General features: G+C 40.1%; 1 protein-coding gene across 1 annotated transcript in view; it reads right to left on the bottom strand.

Moving 5' to 3' along the window:
- clcn7 (chloride channel 7) overlaps nt 1–13,665 on the bottom strand; it is a 68,247-nt gene that overhangs the window by 52,565 nt on the left and 2,017 nt on the right. Inside the window, exons 2-4 of the mRNA XM_078240414.1 lie at nt 4,417–4,491; nt 3,723–3,794; nt 1,054–1,119 (exon numbers count right to left, since the gene is read on the bottom strand). Coding sequence (XP_078096540.1) covers nt 1,054–1,119; nt 3,723–3,794; nt 4,417–4,491 — 213 coding nt within the window. The remainder of the gene's footprint in view (nt 1–1,053; nt 1,120–3,722; nt 3,795–4,416; nt 4,492–13,665) is intronic.

The raw sequence follows: 13,665 nt of genomic DNA, 5'->3' as shown, positions 1-13,665 counted from the left end.
ACGAGGAAGGAGGAAAGAGAAAAGATATCCCACCATCTACCTCTCTTCCATCCATAACAATGCATTTATTTCCAAGACCAACCATGTAGTCCACAGCAAATTTGCATGTCACTTGGCTTGTAGGTAACAGATTGGTAAATGAGCTAATTAAGTGATGAAAAAGCTCTTGAAAATCTTATACGACATCAGAAATATGACTCAAGGCTCATCAATATTGATATGTACAACTATTCTGTCCACAGTAAAGGCCTTTAAAAAGATAAACTCCAGCCTCTGCTCCTGACATAGCTTTCTTCCTCCCACAACGCCATTCCTGCTTCCCTGTGCATGACCTTCGGATGCACATCTAATAGTTCTAAGCAGACAGAGTCTGGTGCAGCCTCAACGCAGTTGAGCCCCAGTCATATTCCTTTGGCTAAGGTTCAAATCACTCAGTCAAAGATTTAAAGTTTTGCCTTGCATCTAGTTTGAGCAAACGTACTCAATCCCAAACCTCCCTCTCCCTGCTCTGTTGAATGTAGCCTCACTGCCGGTACAAACTAATCAGTGATACAGACAGCAGTTGATATCCTTATACTACACATCGCCATATGAAAAAGCAATTTAATTCAAAATATAAACCATTAGGTAAATGATTTAAAACATGCAAGTTCATTAAAAAAAGCCGAGCAAATATTCAGTGACAATTGCCAGACAGTGAAGCAGAAATGCTACTTCTCAGCCACAATCTCAATTCCCTAATTTCACTTCCACTTGCCCAGCTTCTTACACAGCTTGATCCTACCCCCAACCGGGTACATGTTTGCTGGCACCTTGCTGCATAAGACATAGAAATTGATGACATTATGATAAGAATTGGGGAGTCATACAGAGCAGCGAAACATAAGAAAGGAAAAGTTCAAAGGTGAGAAAGGACAAGAAAGAGAAACCAACAGGTTTCAGTAATACTGTGAGATAAAAGGAGAGGGGAAGGCAACTTATTTTTGTCTGATAACAGCATTGGAAATGATTATATTACTAAAACAAATGGGCAAATTGCATTAACGTACTTACTATTTTGCTAATTCTCCTTTCTTCCTCCATGAATAGCTGATTCTCGCTATTATCATAGTCAAGGCTCTAAAAAAAAAATCAAGAACAAATCAAAATTCATTCTGTGGTACATGGACAGGAATTGGACAAGGCAAAGCTCAGTGGACATTTATTTCCAGGTAAATGTAACCAAAAGATTATAAATCTTATATTCAGAAGGTATGTTCTGACACAAGATCTTCAGGCCCTCATTAACGAGAGTATATATGATACAGGAGAACAAATATTTGAAAATATATTATGTTGCTATAGAATAGTAAGAGTTTTAACAACACCAGATTAAAGTCCAACGGGTTTGTTTGGTAGCAAATGCCATTAGCTTTCGGAGCACTGCTTCTTCATCAGATAGAGTGGAAATCTGCTCTCAAACAGGGCACAGAGACACAAAATCAAGTTATAGAATACTGAATCTCACTGGCTGTCCTGTCCACAGGAGCAGCGCTCCGAAAGCTAAAGGCATTTGCCACCAAATAAACCTGTTGGACTTTAACCTGGTGTTGTTAAAACTCTTACTGTGTTTACCCCAGTCCAACGCCGGCATCTCCACATCATGGCTATAGAACAGGCCAGAGATACCACTACAAATACAAAAATGTAATGCACCTTTATAAATGTAACTCAAACACCCACAGAAAGGACAGCCTTGAAAACATTCAAAAACTGAGTGTAAATTTGCCTCCCATTTTTGAACATATCCTTTAATTCTCTGTTTTTGTGATTTGCATCATCCATTATTGCCATTACTTTTTCTCACTCCTTTATTAGTTCAACTCATTATAATGTCTAAATTTTTTAGAAAATACTAAGTTCTAACACGTTAAACCAGTATATTTTCATGGAAATGTTATTTCATTTGGTGACAAAGAATATATTATTATATATGATCTACTTGGTGGGATCTCCATTTTTCCAATTCTACACACCCTCCACATGGGCATCGTTTAATTTAATGTGTTTTGGGAGCTGAGCTAGCATGAAAATCTGCAGTGAACCATCGACTAATTGAGCAGCCAAATGGATGCTGGAGGACACCCTACATTGTGTTCTTCTCTTAATGTAAGCAAAGCAATTCCATCACTTCTTCCTGAGCATCTCTCGAATTCAAATTAGCATCTGCATGGTTGCCAAATGAAGCAAATGTCACAGATTGGTCAAAAGCCTTTGACCACATTTAATTTTGAACTATAGTTCCTTTAAAGCTGTAACGATTTATACACAAATGTCTCCTAAATTGCGTACTAGTTTGGCATGGCTCTTTGGTGTTAAGCAAGGAGATGGGGGAAAGCATTGCGAGAATGGGGGTGATGGGGGAAAGAGTTACGAGAGTGGCGGCAATGGGGGAAAAGAGTTGGGAGTGTGGGGGAGATGGCAAGGAAAAGGTTGCGAGAGGAAGGGAGATGTGGAAAAGGGTTGGGAGAGCGGGGACAATGGTGGGGAGGTGGTGGGGGGGGCGGGGGAGAGAAAAGAGTTGCGAATGTGGGGGAGGGCAAGAAAGATTTGTGTTGGAAGGTGGTTTGTTCCTCAATCATTTCACAGGCTCAGATGGAGCCAGTTGCTGAAGCCTCGGAGCTCATTCACCTGTGGACATGTCGACTAAACTACAGGAGAGGAAAAAATAATATGCACGCATATTTTGGGTCTAAGGAGCCAATTACACGGTTCTCCTCCCTTCATTAATGTCATTGCTGCCTTGGTGATCACAGTCCCAATTGATCAGGTTGCATCACTCAGTTGAAGAAACGTACGTTAGTGGAAGTGCAGACTGTGGAAAGTATATACTTTTTTTGTGTGAAAATGCAGAATAAAGAATTGATATCTGGAACTTGGAATTCAAAGAGCTTAGCAGATGTGTGCCCAAAGGCTCCAATAATTTGTAGTGATCTCAAAAACCCAATTTAGTTACCGACTAGATTTTCTCCATTCTTTGAATGGAAACTTTAACCATATAGCAGAGCAGATATGCCCTCTCTGATATTTAAAAACACAGCACAGTTCTTTTAAGCTACATTATGTTTCCTTTTTATATCACATAGGAATTACATCACATGGGAATTACACCACATACAAAAAAAGTCTTAATATGGTCTTGCTCAACTCCACTCCCTCCCCTTCCCTCAGAGCATCAAACCGTCGTGAATACTGACAGGCAGCACGGCGGCACAGTGGTTAGCACTGCTGCCTCACAGCGCCAGGGATTTGGGTTCAATTACTAACTTGGGTCACTGTCTGTGCGGAGTCTGCACATTCTCTCCATGTCTGCGTGGCTTACCTCCGGGTGCTCCGGTTTCCTCCCACAGTCCAAAAGATGTGCTGGTTAGGTGCATTGGCCAAGCTAAATTCTCCCTCCGTGTACCCAAACAGAGAGTGTGGGGTGACTAGGAGACTTTCACATTCATTTCATTGCAGTGTTAATGTAAGCCTACTTGTGACACTAATAAATAAACTTTTAAAAAGCTTTAATTGTGTAACATCGTTTTTACATCATCAGAGGACTGGGGGGGGGGGGGGGGGGGGGGGGGGGGGTGTCATTCTTCTGCAGTCCAAGCAGGGAGTGTTCTGTGAATGGCAGTTCATTAACATCAAAACATCTTAATGGAGTCAAGTCCTTATAGTTTTAATCCTGCAATTACCTCATACTTAAGTGAAAGAAGATTTTCGTTGTGTAGAATTTCCTTGAAAGCATAAATAGATGGATCGCCATCCTATGTGAGAAAAGCACATTTTATCAGTAAATAGCATGCAACATTTTTCCATTTTAAATTTTACCATCCACGATAGACTGCAGTTACTATAAACTAGGTTTTTCACAGCATTTAACCACTTTTTCAATGGACGTCAGGGAGAAGGCTGCAGCAAGTTATTCAGGAACATGTTCCTCCCTGCTCCACCAATTTTCAGCGGCTAAGTTTGTTGATGAAAACAGATTCTATCCACATGAGTGAATGAACAGTGATTTCACGTAAATGAAGAAAACATGGCCCAACCCATGTTGCCCACAATTTCCACTCTGCAAACACTGGACCCACAGATCCACATTAGGCTCTAGTGTCCAGTGATCAGAAGTCAGCAAAGCATTAGAAACAAAGAGATCTGCGCAAGTGCAATCAGAGAAATGCTATGTAGGTTCTCCATCACCGAAATGGAAACTTACGCTGAAACCTTTTAAAGTTGAAAGTGTAATCAAAAAAACTAGGAATCATGAAAATCCCTTAATTCCATCACATAATATGCAGCATTAAAAATTCACTGCATACATGTAGTGTTCTAATATTGCCAAGTTGCAACAATTCTTTGATGCACACAAAAAGTTTATAATGTAATTACCTGGTCCTGTGCCATATCGTCATCTAGATTCACCGTGGTCAGTCGGTCAATACGGAAAAAATTGGTTTGGGAAGGCTGTAACATCAAAAAAAAAATCAATATCATTGACAGAACCACATGGTTTTAGCACAAAGATAAGCCAATAAGAGTAGCAGACACAACTGCAAAACTCAATGAAAAGCAGAGATTTTGTGACGTTACTACAAACTTGCAGCTCCATGAACCTACAATTCCTTTCACTAGCTCTCATGCAAGATTGTAAATCCTTTTATAGAATGCTTATCTGAATTCATGCCTGCCCAATTATTAATCATTTAACAAAAGTTCAACAACAGGCTTGACTTCAAGAATCCAAGAGTACGGATGATATTTCAGTGCCCAACCACACCCTTTGCTTCTCTTTCTCTGGGTGATTAGCTGGGCATCACCCCGGAGCTAATTTTCATCCATATTATTTATACCTTTCTTTCTCAGTCATATACTTGATATTTTGCAACGAGCAACCTGAGATTCACTTCATCAGCTGCTTTCAAAATGCATTTATCCCCACTAACTCCTAAAGAACAAAGAAAATTACAGCACAGGAACAGGCCCTTCGGCCCTCCAAGCCTGCACCGACTGAACTAAAACCCCCTACCCTTCTGGGGACCAAAAGAACAAAAAGTTTAAAGTTTATTTATTAGTCACAAGTAGGTTTACATTCACACAGCAATGAAGTTACTGTGAAAATCCCCGAGTCGCCACACTCCAGCGCCTGTTGGAGTACACTGAGGGAGAATTTAGCATGGCCAATGCACCTAACCAGCACGTCTACACATTCATCTGTATTCCAATGCAAGTTCATCTTGTCTGAAATGTATTACACTTTTCAAGTGTTATTTCTTTTATTTTAAACTTTCCCAGGGTCACAGCTGAAAGCAATAGAACTGAATAACTAAATTTGAATGTGATATTAATATAGAAGATACAGTAAGTTGTGTATTTTGGTGCAGTTACAAAGAGACAGACAAATTGACCAAGATTTTATGATCAGTGGCGAATGAAAAGTGTCACTTCTAACCCCCGCAGGCCTTTTATGGACTTTTGTGCAGGAACTTCTTTTTAACCAGATTATAGAATGCTCACTGAGATATTCAGAGTAAATTTGAATTTTAATGGAAATTAATATCACGTACAGAAAGTAAAATAAAGAGAAATCGAGAGGGGGTGGGGGAGGAATGTGGCCCTTTATTCTAAAAAGGTTGGAATACAAAAAGTGTTCAACTTATTTAACGATTGTATAAAACTTAGACTACATCTGGAGTACAAATGATAGGCCATCGATCCGAAACTCATTTCTCCCTCCACAGACACTGCCAGACCCCGAGTAATTCTATCGCTTTCTGGTTTTGTTTCAGACTTCCAGCAACTGCAGTATCAGTTTTGGGCATCTAACCTCAGCAAAGATGATAATGGCCTTAAAAGGCTGCAAAGCAAATTTACCAGAATGATACTGAGGCTTAAAATGTTAAATTATGAGAACATGTTGCATGAACTTGATTTGCATTCCCTTGGGCTTAGAGGTTTATGAATGACCTAAATGAGGTCTTTAAAATGTCATGGGATTTGATAGGGAAGATACAGAGAAGCCATTTCCTCTGGTGGAGATCCTGAACAATCGGGCACAATCGCAAAATCAGAGCTAGGCTAGGTGGTGAAAATCTGGAAACCTTTCCCAAAGACTGTCGATGTTGGGACTATTGAAATTTTTAAGACTGAGTTGGATGCATTTTTATTAGCCGAAGACATGAAGGAATGTCCATTTAAGCTATCTGCATGTGTGGCCAACTTACCAGAGACCATTTACAAGACATAGAAATTCATTTACACTCGAATGGGAAAGCCCCAGCTTTTATTGGGTATCTGATTAAGTACCATAAGTCCCTTCATGTGCTTGAATGCCAAACTAGTTGGCCAGGTACGGTATAGTGAAGCTTGTGGAGGAGCAGGGCACCTCCAACAGCAAGGTCCTGATTTCCATGTTTAATTACACATATAAGAACATAAGAAATAGGAGCAGGAGTAGGCCATCTAGCCCCTCAAGCCTGCCCCGCCATTCAATAAGATCATGGCTGATCTGAAGTGGATCAGTTCCACTTACCCGCCTGATCCCCATAACCCCTAATTCCCTTACCAATCAGGAATCCATCTATCCGTGATTCAAACATATTCAACGAGGTAGCCTCCACCACTTCAGTGGGCAGAGAATTCCAGAGATTCACCACACTCTGAGAGAAGAAGTTCCTCCTCAACTCTGTCCTAAACTGACCCCCCTTTATTTGGAGGTTGTGCCCTCTAGTTCTAGCTTCCTTTCTAAGTGGAAAGAATCTCTCCACCTCTACCCTATCCAGCCCCTTCATTATCTCATAGGTCTCTATAAGATCCCCCCTCAGCCTTCTAAATTCCAACGAGTACAAACCCAATCTGCTCAGTCTCTCCTCATAATCAACACCCCCCATCTCTGGTATCAACCTGGTGAACCTTCTCTGCACTCCCTCCAAGGCCAATATATCCTTCCGCAAATAAGGGGACCAATACTGCACACAGTATTCCAGCTGCGGCCTCAAGTAAAATCATATGTGGGCCAGAAGTTGCAGTCTGATTTACTCTTTAATAATGGTGGTAGTGACAGCCTCACTGTTATTCCAACTGCATAACCCAGGCCATTAAGCAAGTGGGAGACACTGAGACAGATGCTGATCATTGAGGAAAAGTGAAGGGTCACACTGGATCCATGGAAGACAAATCAAATATGTTTTTAATGAACGCTGGCAGAAATCGAGAGGGGAGGGCGAATCTAGATGGATCGGAGGGGGTGGAGGAAAATTAAGCATCAAATGTTGTGCAGCTACAGCTCGCCCAGCCAAAAGTGAACTGGACTTCCATAATCAGCAGATACTTCTCGCAATCAAACTGTAACTTTCTTAGCAATTTCCTGCTTCAAGCAAAGCTGAGACGCGCATCCCCTCAGGCACTCAGCTGAATACTAGATTGGTGTGTAATCTGTTCTTCAAATCGACATTTCATTTTTGAGACAATTTGTTTACGTTTCACTAATATTCTTTGCCCAATCCTTAGAGAAGCTAGGTCAGGATGCTTCAGTTAAAAACCCTCTTCAGGCTCCCCAGTACATTCTGTACTTGGGACTTTGATCTGCCTCATTACAAAATCTACCATAAGCCTCTTTGTGTAACTAATATTTCCTCCAGTATATTTCCTCTAATCCCAACGGAAACATTAAAGAAATGGAGCAAAATTGTTTCTCAGTAACTGCAAGCTCATCCACCATTTCCAAGATATACTTGTGAAATGAGGAAGGAAAGGATCTGAACTGGCAAATAACCTCTCGTTGAAATACAAATCCACCACTTGCTCTTCTGGCCATTTTTACAAATTAAAAGCAGAAACAGTCTTATGCTGTCAGTTTGACTCACTGTTCTTTAACACTATTCTGAAAACTTTAGCCACAGATGTACACAGTTCCTCAAAATGCTAAGTGCATGTGGCCTTAATGACAATGGTTTTAACTCTAAATGGACAGAAATATCAGCTTGTTCACAAACACAAGGTTAAATTATAGTTTCAGAATATTTATCCATGAACACGACCAATTATATCTTCAATGGACTATTCACTCCACATTAGAATGAATTGTACCAGTAGAAGAAAATCACAATAACATCTCGAATTCAAACTAAATGTTGCAAGTACACTGCAGCGCTCAGAAACTTTAAGATTGAAAAATTATTATTTTTGTAGGATTGTGAGGGGAAAAAAAGGGACGAACAAGTAAATACAGCAATCTCAATGAGGCAGAGTATAACCCTGCAACCCTTAAAGGACAGGAAATTCTCAGTGAAAAGCCATTAAGAGGACAAAAGGATATGCAAGCAGCCAAAATATGAAAAAATAAATAAGAAAAGCTCACACAAGGGAGGTGGCAAGAAACAATGAAAAGGCAAACCTAACAATGATAAAGGCAATGAAACTTTGATGAAGAGTCATTCAGACGTGAAACGTTGGGTCTATCCTCTCTCCACAGAAGCTGCCAAACCTGCTGAGCTTTTCCCAGCATTTTCTGTTTTTGTTTCCGAAGCCTAACATTGAGTTGGTTCCTTGAAATTTGTTACATTCTCCCCTTCTAACAATAATTTCCAAATGGCCAGAAGTTCTGTTGCTACTCTTTAGAGTTTCTTCAGGTTTTTCCTCACAACTTTTAAGATTTCAGTCCACGCCAATCAGATATCATATTGCACATGCGTTACAATGTACACCAGCCCTACATGGTACCGCAGTGCATTGTCAAGTGAAAGTGTCAGCATCTCGGCACAAACTTGCCCACCCCTGTTAGGGCAACTGATGGTAATTCAAACGACTTGAGAAATGGCATAGGTTTTCGCCCCTTTTATCTAACAGTGATATTTCATTCCCCTTGTCGACAACAATCACCGCAGCATACAAATTGTTAAAAGCAAAAGCGCCACATTGATGACTGTTTGCAGAGTGCAAATGGTGATGAGGATACCTGCAATCAGTAGCATGAGAGCGCGTGACTCTTTCGGGCTGGACATCGATAACATATAGAATTACTATTGGTGGAAGTCTCCATAGCCAAACAGGCACTCGTCTCTTTTATAATTGGGTCCTCAGGAGGGTTGACAGTACAGAATGAGAATATTAAATCAGACAGCCTTTGTATGGGTAAATAGAACAAAAGCAGATAATATTCCAATCTGTTAAGATACAACATTCAGACTGCTGTCTAAGACTCATGTGATTCCTATTTGTCAAAGCCAGTTCTCTGGAATGTAGTAAACAAGTAACATGTAGAAACTTCAGTGAAGTCTGAATATGTTAGAAGAGACTTAGTGAGATAACATGCTAACACGACTGTACTACCAAATGAGGTTTGTGGCACCCTCTCTGTATTTTTTAATGCTGCTCATGAAATAAAAGATTGCCTTTTAATGAACTGATTATCTGATGCCCAAAACCGTAGGGCTCCTATTATTGGAGTCAATTCATCCAAGATGGCACTAATTATTCCAATTTAAGCTGGCTCATTGCATAGAATTTACAGCACAGAAACAGACCATTTGGCTCAACTGATGCTATGATGGTGCTCATGCTCCACGTGAGCCTCCTTCCATCACATCCCATCAACATAGTGCCCTGGAGCTTGCGATCAATAGCGTAACAAGGGAATGTCTCGCTCAAAGATTCAGCAATCCGTAGTGAGAACTTTACCTCTCCTGATGTGCAATTGATTGTGGCATTTTTAAATGGGGTTTCCCAGTGCCAAGCTGCAGTGATGTCATCAAGCTATCCAAGCAGCCAATCACATTAAAGAATTCTCACAGAAAGCCAACCAGGAAACGAAAAGCACTAATAATCAAATCAATTTTTAATAATTTTACAGAGAGCAAAATAAGGATTTGGTCATTTACATGGGGTTAAATTAGTAACTTAAACATTAGGAGCAAACTTTTAAAAAAATTAGAAACAAATTAATCATGAGAGAAATTTAACATTATGCCACAATTTTCTTTCAGAGCCAGAGTTCAGTTGAGATCACAATTACAAACCCTGTTACACTTCACTGAAGATGTGGAGATGACGGCGTTGGACTGGGGTAAACACAGTAAGAAGTTTAACAACACCAGGTTAAAGGCCAACAGGTTTATTTGGTAGCAAAAGCCACGAGCTTTCAGAGCCTTAAGCTCCTTCTTCAAATGGAACTCACTCACATTGTTTGTACCTTTAAGACTTGATTAACTGTAAGTATTCACATTCCAACCATTATTCTGTAAATTGAGTTTGTGTCTTTATATGCCGTTTGTGAACAGAATTCCTACTCACCTGAAGGAGCTTAAGGCTCCAAAAGCTTGTGACTTTTGCTACCAAATAAACCTGTTGGACTTTAACCTGGTGTTGTTAAACTTCTTACCACACTTCACTGAAGGCAGCTTAACTTTTAGGGTACCAATAGAAAAGTAAAATATTGCAGATACTAGAAATCTGAAAGAAATGGAAAATGCTGGAAATACTCAGGTTAAGCAGCGCCTGTTATACATAAGAACAAGGAGCAGGAGTGGGCAAAGCAGCCCCTTGAGCCTGCTCCACCATTCAATACGAGCATGGCTGATCTCATGTTGGCCTCATCTCCACCTTCCTGCCTACTCTCCATAACTCTCCATCTCAGCACTAATCAAAAACCTATTTATCTCCTCCTTTGTTTAGCGTTCTGGCATCTACTGCACTCTGGGGGAAGAGAATTCCACAGATTCATGACCCTTTGAGCGAAGTAATTCTTCCTCATTTTAAATCTGCGTGAAAAACTACATCCAACAAGGGAAACATCCACTCTACATATATCCTGTCCACCCCCTTTAGAAGAATGAGATGAGATCCGATTGAGGTACAGAAGATAATGTTAAACCCCAGAGAGTATAGGCCTAAACTTCGCAATCTCTCTTCATAGGCCAAGTCCTTCATTCTCAGAGTGAACTTTCTCTGAACCGCCTCTAATGCATTTACATCCTTCCTCAAGTAAAGGGACAAAAACTGTGCGCAGTAGTCCAGCTGCAGTCCCACCAATGCCCTAAACAATTGCAACAGCACTTCTCTACTTCGTTAATGAATGCCAAAATTACATTTGCCTTCCTTATTACCTGCTGCACCTGCCTACTAACCATCTGTGATTTGAGCACAATGACACCCAGATCCCTCTGCACCGAAGCATTTTGAAGTTTCTTTCCATTTAGTTATAAGCTGCCTTTTTATTTCTCCAACCAAAATGGATAGCCTCACACTTATAGTTATGGCAACTTTTGACATGGAAAATTTGTAATCTTTAAAATGTCTGTGGAATCTCTAATTGGTTTTCAGTATGTTTGAAAATGACTTTAGAAGTTTGTATCAGTTGTGTAGGATCAATTGTAATTTTCTTGAATAATAATAATAGTAACAACACTGGTTCACGTAACCTGGTGACCCTTAACCTGGAAGCGGTACAAGGAGGACGTTAATATACAGAAGCCATGTGGCCAGACACAAAAGAGATCTGGAAGCAGAAGGCAATCAGCACACAGATGCAGGGGCTCTTGGAGGCACTGTGTGAAGGGACTCAAAGGGTCCAAAAACTCAAAGGCTATGTGAATAGCTTGATAATGCTAAAGAGCGGAGTGTTTTATCAGAGGTTGGTGAATTGTGAAAACAGGTTATTGTTGGTTAGTCAATTGAAATGGAACTCTGGAAAGCTAACCATTGGGGCAGACTTGAGAGAGAGTTCATAAAAATTACCTTGCCAATGATAATCATACCCTTAATGCTTGGAGGTCATACTTGGAACTGAAAGCTGTTGTCAGATAGAACTCCTCACCTACCCTGTGAGAAATTTTAAAAAGCATATTGTGGAACTGTGGAGCTACTTAGTGCCACAATTGTTTGAATATGTTTTTAAAATACTTTTGCTGGATGGATGGATATCATCAACTGCGTTGTTCTTGAAGTATTTAAATTCCTGTTTATTTTCATGCAGTAATGTGCAATTTGACATCCTTCAAGACAATAATTCCCTCTCCACAATGTTTGTTTTCTTGCCTCTTTCTAAAATTCCTGTTTCTCTCATTCATTTGTCTGATTTAGGATGCACACCAAAAATCATATCTTGGGTTTTCTTTTCTCATGGTCTTGAGGCTAGCCACAAATCTGCATTGTGATTCCAAGAACTTCCTACCCACTATACTAAGCAGCAGAAAAAGCTAACAGAATATTGATCCTGAAACATAAATGTGACATTTTTCAGATATCACATTGCGTCCTATAGGTGCTACGTGACATTCTCTCTCCAGATTAGGCACAGCAAATAGGGAAAACATGAGTTCTGTGTCCAATCTTGTAAATCTCCAGGAATGTTATTTTGTCCTAATCCTGGTTCCCATTATGCTACACAGCTCACAACCGGACAGCAGCCTGGAAGGTACCGCACAGCCCTAGTTTTATGCTAAATCATGCAAAACCACATATAAAGATTTTAAAAGAGGCCTGAAAAATCTGCCTGCACACAACAACTAAATTTTAAAAGGAACAAAGATCCTGGTACCTTGCCATTTTGCATTGATTTCATGGCATCTTCTATTTCATAATGATCAGTGAAACATCCAACATGCAGAATGTGATCAAATGCTTCTTCAGAGCTACTTAGTATTGTTGATCACCCATTCCTAACAGATTACATCTCAATTCATTATCAGTGATTTATCTTGGCTCTTTACTGATACCATGAACAGCTGTTAACTCTGTCTACAAGTGTCTCATGTGTTGCCTGTCAACATATCCCTGCAACTCAGTTTTGTGAGCTTTCCAACAGGAGTCTTGCACTTGATGCCATCTGATTTACACTTTGAGGCAAGGATCTGTATAAACAACCATCTCAAGTCATTAAACAAGGATCAACAGGTGGATTTTGATGTGCTCTCCTGTTCCTATCATGAAGTCAGCTGACTTCACCATTCACATTAAACCAATCTTGTTGACATCGAGATATGAACCCAAAGTCTGCTTGATCACATTGAGATCCATTCATTTCACATTGTTAGCAGTGTTATTTAGTAATTCTAAAGGGCTTCCATGTTTTTCTTGCACCTTGGATGCACACACAATGTATTTTTCTTATCCAACTGCCAGAGTGCTGACAGTAGTGCTTAAGGGTAACTACTCCAATGGCAAAAAGGTCAGAAGTAGTATTTCACAGGCATCAGTGCTTAGACCACTGAACTTCACAGTTTTACACCGGAATTTAGGCTTGGGAATCGCCAGTATCGTTTTTTAAAACTTGCAGAAAACACCAAATTTGGGATGTAGCTAATATTGGGAAAGTATGTACAAAATACAATATCTTAATAGATTTTCAGAATAGTGTGCAATTTGGCAAATTAGTGTCAAAATGATGCAAGTGCAGGGTTGTGCATTGTGGTGGCAAGAATAAGGAGGCCATATATAGCTATCGAGAAAGGCTGAACAGACTAGAGGTCTTTTCACTCAAAGGGAAGGCCAAGGCATAACCTGATAAGAAGTCTTGAAAATTAAAGATTTTTTTCAAGATAGACAGAGAAAATGTTTCCACTTCAAGAGAAACTTAATTCATTGAAGTGAAATAGTCACTATTAAATCCAACAGGGAATTCAGGAGGGGTGTCAGGAGAGTAGT

Source organism: Mustelus asterias, chromosome 23 (assembly GCF_964213995.1).
Source record: "Mustelus asterias chromosome 23, sMusAst1.hap1.1, whole genome shotgun sequence".
Lineage (NCBI taxonomy): Eukaryota > Metazoa > Chordata > Chondrichthyes > Carcharhiniformes > Triakidae > Mustelus > Mustelus asterias.
Note: the sequence above shows the minus strand (reverse complement) of the source record. Positions and strands in the feature narration are given on the sequence as shown.